Below are 17,360 nucleotides of genomic sequence, written 5' to 3' on the forward strand. Positions count from 1 at the left end.
TCATGACCATGTCACTAAAGATGTTGATGGACGTGATTGCCGTTAGGCGTTCGAACATTGCCCATAGTACAGTATGTGAGTGAGTGACTGTGGGTGCGCGGGTGTATGCACTGCGATGGATTGGTCCCCTGTGTCTCCAGGAACAGGCTACAGGCTTCCAGCGGCCATGCACAGTATAAGCAGGATAGGAAATGAAAGAATGAATGAATAAATAATTGAATGAGATTATTGGGTCTGGCTGGTTCCATGATGACATGGAAAGCAGACCTTTCGCCTGTGTCCCCTTACTCCCTGTGCAGACATGGAAATTTGGGACATTGCCAGCCGAGTTCATTGCCATGACCCAGACTTTGTTTGTGGGGGAGATTCTGACAGAGGGTAAGTCTTCAATTGAATTTCACCATGCTCCCTTCTACTCCATTTTAGTTCCCACGGTTTATTAGAGTGGTGTACATAATGTGCTATTATTATTATTATTATTATTATTACATCTATCCATCCATCAGTCAACGGATTGTGGATGCCAATGGTGGCTATTGTATTTATTCCCATTTTGTAGAACCATGGTAGGACCTTAGGTCAATATTCACACACACATTCACACACTAGAGGCAATTTGGGAACATTTACTTTAATCTGCATGTCTTTGGTTTGTGCGAGGAAACTAAAGAAACCTGGAGAACACCCACCAAGCACAGGTGGGTTTATAACTCAGTGCTAATGCCGCCATTATTATTATTATTATTATTATTATTATTAGATCAGTGAAAACATGTCCATTGACATGGCTTTGAGGAAACTAGGCTAGAAAAGCCACTTTTTTGTCCGCCATAATTTCTCTTAGCTGACAGTTGGAAAATGCCCATGGTGATACACAGCCCAGTTTTCATTTCCCTTACCATAACAGGTGCTGCTTTGCTCCACAAATAAAATTGTCTGCATCACAAGTGAAAATATTGGAAAACATCTATAACGGTGTTGTATTGTCAGACAGGTCAATCTTTTCTCCTGGCTTGGCGCAATACTGGATCTTACCTGGCAAACTTTCTGAAATTCTTCTCCTCCTCTATGCCTTTTACTCACTAAGTCTTGGCTGTCTTTAAGTCTCTAAGTTTTTGTCCAAGTAGCTGCTGTTCCCTGCATCAGTGTCAATTTCCTGGTTTAGATCATCATCCACTGTCTAATAGGCAACTTTAAGGAAACTTTTTTGCAGGCTAAGAGCTCTAAAAAATGAATAATGCATTTCTTTTCTCGCACATGAATCATCGGCGAATCATCAGTGATAGTTTATCGGTCAAGTGTTCTCTTAAACGATGGCATCATATAAACAGGGAGGGTGAGGGCTGTCACATGCTTCCTCTGAGAAACAAACTTTTTAAACTGCTGCACAGGAATAAAGAACTGATGCGCATGTTTGACTACTGAGGCTGCAACTGACATGACATGATGGTGAACTCCTCCTTCCTTCCACACAGACACGCTTAGGTTTATAAATATTGGAACACAGATTGGAACAAAGGTGTGTGTGTGTGTGTGTGTGTGTTTTCATTTTCCATTTGGCCTCTATACACCACGCACTAAGATATGTGTGATGTCAAGACTTTGAGCTTTTAAAAATCCATGGACTGGAACCCATGGACATGATCAGAACCCATGGACTGGAATTCATGGACATGATCAGATTCTGAATTTTCTCCTTTGAGATGGTTTGTCATACCTTCAGCTGTCACCTGTAAGTCTTTCTCCCTTGTTTTGTTCTGTCTTTTGACTCCATCAAGTGAATAGCATGGTTTCTGTAGGCATGAGCTCTAATGACTGGATTGGCCAGTAAAAAATGTCCCGTTTCTTGAGGAACTCTTGGGTAGCTTTCATTAAATGTTTTGGTTCATTATCTATCTGCAGTATGAAGTGGCGGCCTATCAGTTTTGCAGCATTTGGTAAAGTCCTATAGCCTTCAGAATTCTTGTTACTTTTATCAGCAGTCAGTTCATCCATAAACACTGGGTCCATTGGCCTTTCAGTTCTTGAGCATTACTGATGGTTTACACCTCATTGTGAAGCGTCTGTATTTACTTCGTAAACCCGCCTCTTGACTGTAGACATTGACAATGACACGCCTACCTCCTCCAGAGTGCTCTTGACTTGGCTAGATGTACATCTACTGTACTTGTCTTCCAGGCCTTATGCTGTTGCTGAGCTTGCCAGTTAATTCTTTCTTTTTAAGAATGTTCAAAACTTCTCACCTGTTTTTGCTCTATCCATGATGGGTTTATTTTGTTTCTTTAACCTAATGATGGCCACCTTGATGTGACACCTTTTTGGACCTCATGTTCAGAGTTTGTGTGAACAGCTAACACCTCCAGGCCTTTTATCTGCTTGATTAGTCATGGAGTAATGAGGGAACAGGTCACACCTGGCCATGACACTGGTTGTCAGCCATTTGTTCCATAAAAAAAAAAAATTATACACACTTCATTAAAAGAAAAACTTGTATAAATATACATACATAAATAATATACATTTTATTGCTAAATTAATTACATATTGATATACAGGTATATGATAATACTATGATAATATGATTCATATAATATAAATCATACTATTTTTTTATATAACTCTGTATATGCTGTAGCCAGTCTTACAATCATGTCCTCATCACTGAGTTTTTTTTCCCCTCTAAACAAGCTTCACTGTCACTTCACTAATTAGACAAGATGAAAAAAAATGTGCCTGAGAAAAGCCTGTGTTAACGTTTCCTGTTTTAGTGAGCTGTCTTCAGCAACATAATTCACATAACTGCCACAATCTGCCACAGGAGCAGAGTAAGAACTCAGCAACAAACCTGGATCTTACTAACCTAAAAGCAATTTTTTTTACACATTGATCTGATTTCTTCTTCCCCTGTATATTTTACTACCGTTGAAAATGGATAAGAAGAGGCTTCTGAAAAAGGACATTCATGCAGTGAAGCGCCCACAACCCTACGCAACATTAAAAGATTCCTCGTGTGTTAATTAAGTCCCGCAGGGGGTGTAATGGCAAGAAATTAAAGAAATTTCAGACCTGTCGTTTCACAAAGACACATTCTGGCTAGCCGATTTCATCTTCCTCTTCCTACCCCATCTCCCGAGGAGAGACCCCCCCCCCTCCTTTTGCACTTCCACCACCTCCTCCTTCTTTCCTTGTCTGCCAGAGCCCCAGAGCCTGGATGTCAAATGACTGCTTCAACTAGTCAACTGAAAGCCTTAAAAAAAAAAAAAAAAACTCAAATGATCTTTCATTATTTGAAGCGGACTATTTGCAGAGTGTCAGTTAAGCAGAGTTCGGTTGTGATATTTTTTTTCCATGGGAAAAGTAAGGGTTGTTGGTTATAATGCAGGGATTTATTATTATTATAGTATGTTTCCCTGTTTATATATGTGTGTGTGTGTGTGTGTGTGTGTGTGTGTGTGTGTGTGTGTGCACTAGCATTTAGTAACTGTCTGCGCTTCTAAAAAAAAAAAGGTCCAGACCAACAATACATTCTCGTCGATTCCACTCTGGTTCACACCCTGGCTCATGCCTCATTGCTCTGGTGAATAAATCTGCTTAACCTGACTTTAATGAGTCTGTATTCGAGAGCTGTTCTGTGGACCGAAACATGGATGATTCCTTAAGTGAGGCTTTTCTTTATAAAAAGTGACAGTTGCTGTGCTTTTTTGACATTCGCTATGTTTCTGCACTTGCGCAGTGAACCTGGTGAAATTACCAGTTATTATTTTAGCCTACTGTATACAGGGAACAGGTTTTCATAGGTTTACCGTAATTTGCGCCACGATGCGTGTTTTATTGTGCTGTAGAATGGTACCTGATGGCATAAGGCGACTATTAGACTTGGCCAATATGCAGTTATTTTTTAATCACACTTTTTTGGTAAGAAATTGACAGTAGCACATGCGTCCTTCTCATTTAACTTCTTGAATTATATCCCTTTAAGTCTTGAGCTGTTTCTTTATATTAAATGCAATTAAATAATGAATATTACCTATAAAAGGCTGCAACGTGCCTGTATAAGCTGGAGATAGCTATTTACACGATGCACTAATTTGTGCTAAAGATTTCCGTGCTGTAGAGAAGCGAATCCAGCCAGAGACTTTAATCAGGACATCTGTGTGACGGTCTTTGATTAGTTGATGAGGTGAACTATATATTTTTTTTAGCTTCATCCTGACATCCTAGCTCAGCTCCCATGACACCTGGGGAAAGAAGTGTAACCAGATTCAGCAGCTATTTGGAGCATCTAAAAAATATTCATTTAGTCCAGAAGTTATTCAGCATTATCATGATGTGGGGTAATCTGTTATTCAGCTATAACATTAAGCTTTTGTTGAAAAGTGAACTGCTCATCGGGTGAACGTGTGAGAGTGTGCACGATGCCCACGGCTTGATCTTATCCGTTAACGCAAGTGCATGCAGTTGTGCTGAAAGCGATCCGTAAATGTTACAGAGGTTGAACTAGTAAGAGTGCCGTTGTGGGGTTTTATGAGAAACTGAAACTGTGTTCTTGTGTAAACATGATTTATGACATTATGATTTAGATGCCGTCAGGTTAAGGGAATGGAGTGTGAAAGGAACTATACACACATGTTGTGCATTAGGCCAAATTTGCTCCTACAGTATAGATTGTGTGTGCGTGTGTGTGTGTGGTTGGCTGGTTAAAATTTTTTTTTAATGATGTCAGAATTTAAACATGTACCCTCGCATTTAATCACATACGCACCTATATATAGTTCACACTGCTCCAAGCTCGACTCTGAACAGAGGAAGAGGGAAAGATGAAAGGAGGAGAACAGAGATGATGAGCAGTTACTCCAGCGCTCGTCCGTGCCGATAGACAGATGACGACCTTTATCAGCCGAGAAGGAAGCAGAGCACTGATTACGATGATGAGAAGGAAAACACACGCATACACATACACCTACACACTCACACAAACACAGAAACACACATACACGCTGCCTTACATTGCTAATGGGTCAATCATCACAGTAGGGCATCTTCAAGGGTGGAGCCATGAGAGTTAAGTGTCAAACTCAATCCTACAGAGCCTGAGGGGTGTGTGTGTGTATGTGTGTGTGTGTGTGTGTGCCCTGATTTCATCTACCCTGCTTCTCTTACCTAATTAGTTGTCTACTCTTTCCCAGAAACATTAAAACAACATGGTTGTGCAGCTTTTGTTACTTACCTTTAAGACATCTACATTGATTATACAGAGTGCTTGTAGCGGGCTTACTTCTATACTTTTTTTTTTACATAAATTGTAAGATTTTGAATTTTGTGCTTGATTGTCCAAGGGCTGGACAATTTTATATATATATATATATATATATATATATATATATATATATATATATATATATGTATATACAGTATAAATAAAAGTATTTATATAACAGCTGCAAGAATAAGATGTATATGTAAAAAGTTGTCCATATGAGCACACACATTCTATCTGGGTGCGAAGTGAAAAGGAAAGGCGTTGGAGGTGAGAAGAAAAAGAGAAAAAGAAGAAAATTCATAGGAACTGAAGGACACCAAGACCAGAAACGCAGTATCAGCGGGCTGATAAAACGACTCCCGTTTATCTCTGTCTTTAAGACAGATACTCTGTGAAGAAAGAGAGACTGAGTAAAAAAGAGAGAGAGAGTGAATAAAGAATACAACCTTCATCCCTCTTTCTCATTCATCCCTTTGACCCGAATGTGTGGGGGAACCATTTGGAACAGCCTCATGGAGGTAAAAGCGACAGATTGTTCAGGGTGTGAAAGCTACTATATACTATTACAAAGGTAAACTGCTTAACATGTCGTTCTGTCATGATTTAAAATGAGTGAAACACAAGGAAATAGATTTTTGTGCGAATGGTTAATGTTGGATTACTATTTTATGTGAATTAAGTAAAAAAAAAAAAACTGGACTTGGGTTTAATTGTGTCCTTTTTTTCTTTGTGACATGAAAAGGCAACTGATATTATTATCTCAACAGGAACCCTAACATTGGATGAGTAGTTCAGCTTAGTTAGAGAGACGTCCGCTGGTTTTGAGAGTTAGAATGACTTTGATGTTGAGATGTCGAAAACTTTGAATGAACGACCTAAACGAAACATAACAAGTACAACCCCAGAACAACTACAGTTTTTCACAAATTTTGACCCTACAGTAATTTGGAGCGTGTACTGTATGCCAATTGACATCCATTTGCACGGCGCCCCTGGTTCCTTGGTACGAGAATTCCAATCGGAGATTGGGACAGACACAACAGCTTCCCGAACACAGCACATGCATCACACGTCACGCATCTCTTATTATTTTAACTATGGATGGGAATCACCAGTCACCACCCAATACGATATTATCACGATACCGAAGTGCTGATTTGATTAATATTGCGATTCTGTAAATATCACGGTGTAGTTTTATAAATATCCCAAGTCAATATTACATTTTATATTATTTTGTTAAAATTTTATGTCCTTAGACCTTTAAACAAAGTTGTCATATGATTCATATCTTAGCTTTATTTAACAGCTTCACAGCTAAATTGAGCATGAGTAATTAAATGTAGTCTACTCTTTATATTAGTTTTCTCACTTAAAAACCAAACATTTAAACAATGCAAACTAATTCTAAATACAAGAGTTTAACATTTAACTTAAATGGAACAAAAAAAGCTACATTTTTAGAGTATCGCTAATTATTCCATAATTATTATTTCTTCATAAAGAAAAGGCAAAATTTTACTGCCTCTTGAGCGCATGTTAAGCAATTGTGAGCACGCGGCCGTGCACGGAATATAATGCAGGCATACGTGGCCTTTAACATGCCAGTAATTAGCGCACATGCCGTTTTGAGACTGTTGTATGCATGTATAATAAGCGGATTTGAGATCTGAGGCTTTTAAATGCGGCCACCTTTGGATGATGTAATGCCATAAAAATGCGTTTCTGTGCACAACTCAGAAGTTTATTCACTCGGCACAGAATTGTCCAGCCATGTCCAGTGTAGTTGGTCATGGTGGATCAAGCCGAAAAATGGCCAATTCCGGTCACTGGCTGATTAACCGGTGCATCGGTATTCTAAATGTAATATGTAAATAAATAGCTGAATCGATTTTGTTCCCCAAATTTTATTTGTAACTTTGCCCGCTTCTATTTCTTTTGGAGTTATTACAGTGAGCTGCATCTTATAGTAGTTATATGTAGTAGTTGTATGTATATGCATTTACACCCATTGCCAACATAATGTTACTGTATGGGCATTCTTTTTTTTAAGTTGTCCCTAAAACTTTCCAAAACAACCGAATACCAAAATATGTAACGTTGCCAAATGAACATACCTAACATTGGCAATTTGATTTGTCTAGAGGCATTGAATACGATTTAAAATCTGACAGCCGAATGATTTGGGCTTTGTAGAAGAGAGTGAGCTGCGAGACTGATCTCTCCCTGCAGGTAGGATGTGGTGCATGTTCCGGGTACACACATAGCTCTTTTTAGGATTTCTGGAGCTTAAAGTAGGTTGCCAGTGCCAGTACATGAAATCTGGTTAATTCATGATGGATGATGATTTCTTGTTCTGCCTCTGCACGAGATACGTACTGTACAGTATGTGCGAGCTTTGTTGTTTTTCATTGATAATCATGCAAAAAAGTGTCCTTTTTATAAAATATAATACATCATATAATAGCTGTCTGTGTCTATTAAAAGCTGCGTGAAAGCCAAGCCATTTTAGCTTTACATGTATAGAAATCAGTGAGCGCCATTTTCCTGATCGATGCTTTCCTTCTGCTTGATAGATAGACGTCAGCCTTTATTAGCCTGTTCGTCTTTAGCTTTTCATAAAGCGAGCCTTTGTATTATATATTCCCCTTGTCACCAAATGCTCTCAGTCTTTTCTATCCTGTCACACATCTATTAAACCTTTTGCTCTCGCATGCTGTTTCTTTTCTGACGCTGAATTCTTCTCAGCCGTTTAACGTAGCTCTTTTAGCATTCTCTCTCTCACGCGCTCTCTCTCTCTCTCTCTCTCTCTCAGTTTTATTGAACTGTTCCGCAGGCTGGTTGGATGCGCTGTCTGCTTGGCGGAGTCCACTAATATTCCTTAATGACGCCGCATCTGTCTCTGTCACCAGGCTGCTTTCACGGCCCGATAAACCGAGGCGCTTCTGCCTCACGCACCAGACCAACAGAAAACAAACAAACAAACGAGTCCCGCTAAAGGAGAGCAGACAAAACAAAATCACAAGGTCAAATAATGCTCGAGACGGGTGCCTGGAACAATCTGGCCGGTAATGAAGTGCTTGGTAAATAGCCATCAGCGTGGCAAAATGACAGCGGAACACGCGGGCCGTGATTATTGCAACAGCAACAGTAGATAAATGTTGACTGATGGATTAAGACTTGGCAAACAAGACGTGCTGTTTGTCTCAGGGTTTAGATACTAGCAGTGTTTTTCTTCCTTCTGGCCTTCCTGATTGGATCACTGCACCAGCAGAAGCAAGACCCATCTTTGGACAGCACGTTTTCACGCTGACACCTCACCGTGAAACATCCTCTGGCAATTCCGTTCTCCGTCGGTCTCTCTCGATCTGTCTCGCTGTCTCCAGATTTTTATTTTATCCAGCCTTTTCTTTCTCTTCGATCTTCTTTTTTTTTCTCTCCCCCTCCCTATCTCTTTTGTCAATACTTACATCCTGTATGTGTGGGTGAGGATGAGGGAAAACTGTGTACATTCGTGTGGATATCTTTGTGCAGCACCTCCAGTGTGCCAGTGAGAGCATATTGTCCTGGATTGGCTCTCTTTTATTCACTTTGGATCACTAAAGGGTGTTGGCGTGTGTGTGTGTGTGTGTGTGTTTGCATGATGTGTTGGTCCTGGACCACAGATTTGTTGGCCCAGCACAGAGAGCAGACCTTTTACCTCCTGTTACTCTCATGCACTTCCTCCTACACATGTTCGCTCTGTCGATCAGTGAAATATCAGTTTCAGTGCTATCACAGGTTTATATATTTTTTAATTCTTTCTTTAATTAAACTCAAGATTGAGCATGCAAACAGCTTCAAATATTTGTTGGTCTGAGTGAGGATTAAACGGGTGAAACAATGTGCGGATTCGATTGTATATCGCATATGAAAAAACTGGACTATTGTAAAAGTTTTTTTTTTTGTCAGAATTGAATTTAAAAAGTGACGGCATGGTGGCTTAGTGGTTAGTGGTTGATTCCTGGCCAGGATCAATTCTCGTCTCTATGTGCATGTAGTTTGCATGTTCTCTCTGTGCTCGGTGGGATTCCTCTGGGTACTCTGGTTTTCTCCCACAGTCCAAACACATGCAGATTATCAATTCATGTTTGTTTATTTAACCAGTTATTTTGCTCAGCCAACACCGTAACTGGCAGAACTACGCTGATTGAGCTGTTGGCCAACAGTTTGCGACCGACAGTTCGTTTTCTTGGTTAAAATGCTTTTGAACACCAGCAGCACTAATACTGTACATAGATACCGTCATAACTGCACCAAAACAGCAATCATCAAAGGCACCTAGTGTCCAACAGGTGGATTAACATGTAGATTGATTTAAAATGAATATCGGACCAAATATAGATATCTGTGTAAACAGTCGGACAGTCAGATTTTATTATCCAGAAGAAAACTTCGGACATATTCACATAGTGTCTGCAGCTTGTGTTAAGACTCTGTAGCACTGTGAACCATTAGAGCTCCATGCCAGCCTCATTTCTGTCCCATCTATTAGTTATATGTTATGACCATGAGGAGTTTCCAGCACTGGTCCTGAAGGTCTGGAGTTTACCACAATTTTGTGATTTTCCTGCTCTAACACACCTTCTGAACCTGGTAACTAGTACACTATGTGTGTTTTCAGGGCAATACCCTGTAATCTGGGCTCTGCTTGTATACCCCTGACCTACAGCATTTCTTCTCATGCCCTGTTGTTACTGTAGATGAGTCATATCAAAATGTGACCACTGCCTGTCATAACCGAGTCATTTGATTTGGAAAAGAAAAATACACAGTATCATCAGACATCCCCGTGCTAATGACTGACATGCTGCCTTTGGAATTGAGAGTGTAAAGAATTTCTCTGTTGCATCTCTGCCAAGGTGTGAATCTAATGCTCCAGAACACATATTTTTCCAGTGGTGGGTACAGTACACATATTCTCTACATTAGTAAAAGTAGAGATACAATAGATACAGAATGTGGCCCACTATGTGGAAACGCTGCTAAAATATTTTTTGGTACCAAGCACTACAATAAAAGTGTCTTTAAACATCACACACAATTGTTGTTGTGTAATGCAACCCTACGCAGAAATGTAGTGAAGTAAAAAGTATAGATATTTGTTGTAGGATGTAGTAGAGTAAAAAAAACTATTCAGTAATAAAACTACTCAAGTGAAGGACAAATAAGTGAAACCTGTACTACAGTGTAGTTTCTCCATTATGTAGAGTCTCTTTTTTTTACCTTAAGAACTTTATGCATCAAAAAAAGGAAAATTTAATTAAGAAATTAAGTTGGGGAAAAAAAAACAGGAGGCTTGTATAGTAGCCAGTCATTTATTTGGCTTACACACTTGCAGTATATACTTTGTGCATATTAAATCAATTCCATACATTTCTTGTCATTGCTTGTAATTGTAGCAGAACATCTCAGAACTATTTATTTTGCTTGTCCTATTAGAAATACCGGCATGATGCATTATCCAGTTATCTTCTATTGCCCTTGTTCACTAACACTGACATTCACATAGTTATTTTTTCCATGGCTTAGTGCTACACCAAAGCAAATGTCCCGCACAGCATTAGAGAACACAGCTAATTTATCTGTTGTACCTTTTATTTGTATTTACTTTTAACCTTTTTTTGCTTTTTTTTACTGCGTCACCAAATTTGCTTTTTCGCCCATTGCTGACGTTTACAAAGATGGATTTATGGGTAATGAAGTCCCTGGAGTAGTGGGGATAAGTGGGAGTCCTTTGGGGACAGCAGACTGTTGTTGTCGATCGAGTGCATTGCTGAGTCAGACAGTACAAAGCAGGCCTCTCGCCTTTAATCAAATAAAATCACTAAAATGCCAAGTGACTGAGCCTTAAATCCATCTTCCGTCTGCACCAGTTTCTCTCCCTTGCAAATCCTTCATCATTTTTTGCAGTGGTACAGTAGATCTTCCCGTATAGAGCACATGGTGTGAATCTATGAATATAAATGCTATTAAGGGTTAGAAATGGTATAGAGATGCAGCATAAATGGCAAAAAATGGTATCGTTCATTTGTGTGTGAATCTTGACCTGCTGATGTGAGAGTGTAAGGCATCAGTTGAATCTATTGAAGATTCTTACGTACATGTGAGAAGTATTGTCTTTTTTTTGGTGGTGGTACAGTAGTAATTTTTTGTAATAATATATAATAAGCAATCTCACCTTTATGACGGGTAGGAATTTACAACGACTATGTCCCGAAGAAGAAGAAAAACAAACAAATTGTTATATATTCTAAACGACCATTTCAGAGGTGAACAAGTAACAAACTTGTAAGCTACACCATCAGTAAGAGCGCTAGTGTGCTGCCCAATTGTACCACCATGTTTTTGGTACAGTAGCTGCAAACTGATTAGGCTAAAAAGTGGTTGCGAGTGTAATATTATTACATACTGTAAAGTGAGATAGTGATTTAGTAAGCAGATGAAGAAAATACTGTATGATCATGGAGATCTTGTTTGTACCCTCTATATTAATCTCTGTATTTTGCAGTTTTATTAGTACATGCACATCCTGCATGTTCATTATTTCTGAAAAGAGTCATTCATCCCTTATCAGTCTAGTTCAACAAGGTTTTACACGACTGACATCTGGGGGAGTTTAGCAGGCGGTGGGAATTTGGCCAGGTAGTCTGTGCTGTACTTACGCTAACGCACTGAGGTGTGAATCATGACTGTGAGAACATACACACCAAATGAAAACTTGTTTGCCTGATATCTATGAATTATGAACGAACAGGACAGAAAGGAAATCTGCTTGTTTTGCATGTTAATGTAATTTGAACTCTTCAGTCATAACTGTAGTCTATGAGTTTGACTAAGTTGGATCTCCTCTGCTTTTCATGTTTTTCTGCAGATCTACCTTGAGAAAAGAAGTCAGTTTGATGTAAAGAGGAACACGCCCAAGGACCTGGTGGACAGAGTGGCTAAGGACATCGCCAAGCTGCTGAACAGTAAACGCAAAGCACTCGAGGTGAGAGGCTCACAGCTGGACTGTTCCACACTGCAGCGTACAGAAACCGCCGAACATTTTCATTTCTTTGTTAAGTTGTTTTATCAGGGGAGCATCTGGCTCGGAGTAAATAGTGCTTTCTGACTGAGCTGGCTTACGATTATATCTCAGACATAAATTTATATTTATATATAGTAATTTGTTTTCTATATACTACAACAAAATTAGGGATTTTGAGAACTATGGAATAACATGTATGGAATTAAGTAATTATGTAACAACAACAACAAGCTACACAATCAGTTGTTATTTAAAGACAGAGTTCAGCTGGCTCTCATGAAGGCAAGACCAAGAAGGCAAAACCAAAAACGTACCTCTCCTGCAGAGGAAAAGTTCATTTAGAGTTACTAGCCTCAAAACTCACCAAGTAACATCACCTCAGTTCAGAGCCATTATGAAAGCTTTACAGATCATGAGTAGCAGATACATCTCAACATTAACTGTTCATAGGAGATTATTACATCTACACTGTAGAGCGACAATAAAAATTTGAACTGTTGAGCGGTACGTATATACAGTATATAATACTTTCTCTAATCTAATTCCCGCACCCCTGTGTAGCTATAGCTCAGGGATCTTGATTGTTAAATCTTTTCTTTACGAGTGGATTGTGAAAGAACAATTTCTTTTTTTTTTCGTAAAGTACAATTTTTTGATGAGAGAGCTAATATTATTTTAACCTCTCAGCAGTCACAGTTAAATACCTGGTGCGTCAGATAGGAATGAACGGCGTTCTGAATCTTTATCAGCACATGAAAAATCTGAAGATTGATCCTCTGTCTCTTTCAATGGAACGAAATTGTATTTCTAAACACATATTATCGATGCCCACGATGTTGTATTAGCCTGCTTAACTAAGCAGGTAATGAGATCACCTTGCTCCAGACTGCTCACTTTAAAAACCCGCAGGATATCTCCATAGCCACCGCCACACCCTCCATTACACAACGTTCTATTACTGAATCAGTTTCCACAACAGGTGACTACACATGGTTTGTGTTGTGTAGAGGTGTTGGTCCTGTAATGTATTTCATGACTGGGTGTTCATATTATTCACAGTAGAGTAGTAGAGTTACTTCCTACAGTACATATAAGAGTTTTATGAATCCAATGTGAATTATTGCTAATGCATGTTTTAATTGGTTTTCAATGAAACATACTTCACATGTACACACTGGATACTAGGGATGGGACTTACCAAGGACCACCTGATACAATGTTGTCGTGATACCTACTGTAGGTGCCGATTCAATTTTATTGCGATTTTGTAAGCATCGTGATTATTGAATATCGCCACTTAATATTACTGTTTTTCAGATTTTGTTACAATTTTAAACAAACTAAGCACATAATTTGCGTGTGCTGACACATGAATTTCACATCGACTGTGCTGATACATGAATTGGTGGCGGTGAGGCTCTACATATATGAGGGGATAATATGTACATGAACATTTAACTACTAGCCTCAAATTGAAAAAAAAAAAAAAATTATGTCCATTTTGTAGAGTATCAGGTGTATTTCTTCAAATTCATTGCCATTTTTATTTGCCACACACATTGCAACTTGTAGTTCTAATGACATTGCATTGTGCGAAATGCTCCCAGGAAGAGCTTTTTCTTTGCAACACTTAAGTGGTAGCAAGTAGTTTGTTGTTTTGTAAGTGCCATTCAAAAGTGGCTGGGCTGTCTGCTCATTTAGTGCGCTCATTTAACTCAGGTCTGTAAAACATGTTGTTATGGGTCTAATTGAGCTTAATGATGTTTAAGTCTATTTTTTAAGTCCCATTTGGCTTGTATGACAGAATGTGATTCTCTCCTACACACTTCTCACATTCGCAACACTAATCTATAGTTAGCTGAACGGGGGTTGAACTAGGATCCGGTGAGAGGGAGGTTCGCAGCGTTCAGTGACCCTGTGGCAAAAACAGCCTGTGGGTCAGAAGGGGCAAGCAAACAGATGGACGACAATCCGGCAAATTACATCTGAATTCAGCATTGCTGCGCGGAATGCAGCGACATACCAATTATCAGACTTGCCTGAGTCAAAGTGTGTGTCGTTTTTTCAAAGAACAAAAAAATAGCGTCTGTGTCTAAAACAGAAGGCGGTTATTTCATGAGTCATAAGGCAATGCTTCAGTGTCTACCGGGAAAGGAAACAGAGACAGGCTTTAAAGGCAGCATACGTCACAGTGTTGCCTAGATACTGTAACACACTAATGTGCGCAAACCCCAAAAGGCTGCATGGGGTAAAGTATTTTCAGACACACACTCTGCACCTCGAGTGAGCACAGGGGCATCATTGCTAAACTGAATAAAGGTCCAGGGTCAGATAAATCCAAGTTTCTTTAGGAGTTGGCTGATGGAAGGCTCACAATTTAAATGGACAAAAGTCCATAATGCCAACATGGTCGGTATAAACAGTACAAGGCAATAATGATGATGATATTGATATTTGATCTCATTGGTATACCTCAACATAATTCTTTTCATGCCAGCAGTTTATTCTTACACTTTCAGGGTAAGGACCAGACCATGCATTAGGCAGACAGCACATTATCAATAGTTTTATTGTCTGAAGAAATATTTATTGACAAAATGCCATCATATGGATCATGACCTAGAACCACAGATTTCCATAGGAGGTATTAGTACACTCTCACAAATATGTCTCAGCAGATGGGGAGTGAGCATCTTCTGACAAAGTATATTTAACCAAAATTACATCATACCTATACTTTGAGGTATGCATGTATCAGATCAGCAAAAAATGAAATTTGGAAAGAATCATCCTTTTTCGTACACTGGCAGTGTTTCACAGGTAGCTAATTATACAATAATCATTATATACAATCATTACCTAAAACCTAATGATAATTATACAGTACAACAGTTAGATCCAACAGAGGCATTCCACATGTGGTGGTAGCATTGTGATCTTTACTCTATACTATATGTATCACTCCAGTCACAGGTGTTCTAACAGTCATTAATTGCTACACTAACTGTAGGTCACCTGCATGGGTGAAAGTAGTTCAGTATGGTCTGCCAAACTGTAAAGAAGGGAGACAAGCTGCCTGCCAAAACTCATGTAAAAAAGCAGGCATGGACACACTTGCAGCACGAAAGTGCATCTGATATCATTACATCATCTTAACAATGGCTTTGTCTGCTTAGTAATTGCTTCTAAGTCGTTCCAAATTGCCTCTGAACCATCTGTGTTGTTTAGTTCATGGCCAAAGTGAGCTATAAAGCTAACTAGATTTTAATATAAGGCTGAATCTCAAATCCCTCTCTAGCCACTGATCATGGGTACTACTGGGAATGAACACCCTACATAGTGCACTAACTTTCCATTTAATGCCCAGAACCCAAAAGTAAGCTGATATTGTAAAGTGGAATAAGTGGAAATATATTGTTACTCTTATAAGTTTTCTTAGGACCGTCCACCTCCATCTTTATTCTCCTCACCTTTTAGCTACATACAGTAATATCGGTAAGATTTTCAAACTTCTTTCACCCATGTAAATTACGCTAACTTGTTGGTTGCTAAGCTCTGCCAGTCACACGGTTTGTACTGCTAGTCTCAGCACGTGTTGGTGGAGGAAAATAACTGGTTAAATAAATATCAGCAATTGCCTACGAGAGCATCACAGCTTTCCTGATATTAAGCACAATAACACTCGCTTTTTGGTAATATTGCTTAAATATAATTCCGCAATATACAGTGGCGTCCAAAAGTATGAGGCCACAAAGATTGTAATCTTAAATAAAAGAAAAGTAATGTTGGAAGTATTGAATATCAACAACAAGCTTAATATTCTGTGCTGTATCTAAGCTCACTATTGTATTTTAAGCAAATTTGTGATATTGTGCTAAAGCTCGGAGTTCCCTTGAGCTTTATTTGTTCTACTAAAGCTAGTGGACAGACTGTAGTCCATTCAAGCGTACTGTAAGTAGACACTGATTTAAAAATGGGATATAAAACTCTAACACTAATTTGGATATTTCTAAAAATGTACTTTTCACTCATGCTCTTGCTGATATTTAAAAATGAAAAAACAATGAAAAAACGGTAGCGTTTTCACTGCGGTCACACATTTTTCGAGCTTCCTGTACACGTGATCATTTGTGTATTAATAAAAGTGGGGTTTTATTTGAGAAAGGGAGAATCTATTAAAAACAAACTATACAGAAGGTTTACATACTGTAGTAAAACAAGTGCAGGTCTCTTTGGCCAGTATCATGGTCTGTATGTCAAAATCCTGCCATGCTTAACAGTAAACTGAATTTGTTTTAATAATGTGAGTCATTTTAGAAATGTTCTCACAGTTCAACCCAGTTTAGGTTCCTTCTGATCTACTATCTTACGGAAATATTGCTTTTGCGTTGACCCGAGATTAATCTTTAAATTCTACACACTGGGACTGAATCGCTGTTGAATCGCTCATGTCTGACTTTCAAAACATTGAAACCAGACAAATAAATAATTCTTCCTTTTTTCCAGAACAGAGACTCAAAGAGAGTATAGTTTAAGACTAGCTCAGATGAGTTGAGGTGTGTGTTAAACATCAAACTCAGACAGTTCTGGATAAGAGCGGTACATCAAGGTCAGTGTTGTGCTACGGGCGAGACGTAGCAATGACCCAGGCGATGTTACGAGAGAGAGAAGGAGAAAGCGAGATAGAGAGACTGAGAACATCGTCAACCCAGAACGACGCTTTAGGCAAATGGAAAATGCGAGGAAATGAAGTTCTGAAATTCATTGATTTCAAAATGAGCAGCAGGAGGGAAATGAGAATGAGAGAGAGAGAGAGAGAGAGAGAGAGAAGGTGGGGCGGAATGAGGGAGAGAGAGAGTGTGTGTGTAAAAGAGCACTGAGTGGGTAGCAGTGACAGCAGGTGATGAGGAGAGATGGGTTGAGCGGTTCCCTGCGCTGTTTAATAAAAGAGCATAAACTATAATATAGACTCCTTTTTGCAAGGCGAACATGAACCAGGAGGGAAAAAAAAACAACTAATTATTTAAAACT

At 39.0% G+C, this 17,360-nt stretch overlaps 1 protein-coding gene across 2 annotated transcripts in view; it reads left to right on the forward strand.

Moving 5' to 3' along the window:
- The window catches only part of cacna2d2a (calcium channel, voltage-dependent, alpha 2/delta subunit 2a), a 242,239-nt gene that overhangs the window by 64,899 nt on the left and 159,980 nt on the right, over nucleotides 1-17,360 (forward strand). For both annotated transcript variants that reach the window (XM_053497570.1, XM_053497571.1), the window contains exon 3: nucleotides 12,174-12,290. In XM_053497570.1, coding sequence (XP_053353545.1) covers nucleotides 12,174-12,290 — 117 coding nt within the window. The remainder of the gene's footprint in view (nucleotides 1-12,173; nucleotides 12,291-17,360) is intronic.

The sequence above is a fragment of the Clarias gariepinus genome, chromosome 6, assembly GCF_024256425.1.
Source record: "Clarias gariepinus isolate MV-2021 ecotype Netherlands chromosome 6, CGAR_prim_01v2, whole genome shotgun sequence".
Classification (NCBI taxonomy): domain Eukaryota; kingdom Metazoa; phylum Chordata; class Actinopteri; order Siluriformes; family Clariidae; genus Clarias; species Clarias gariepinus.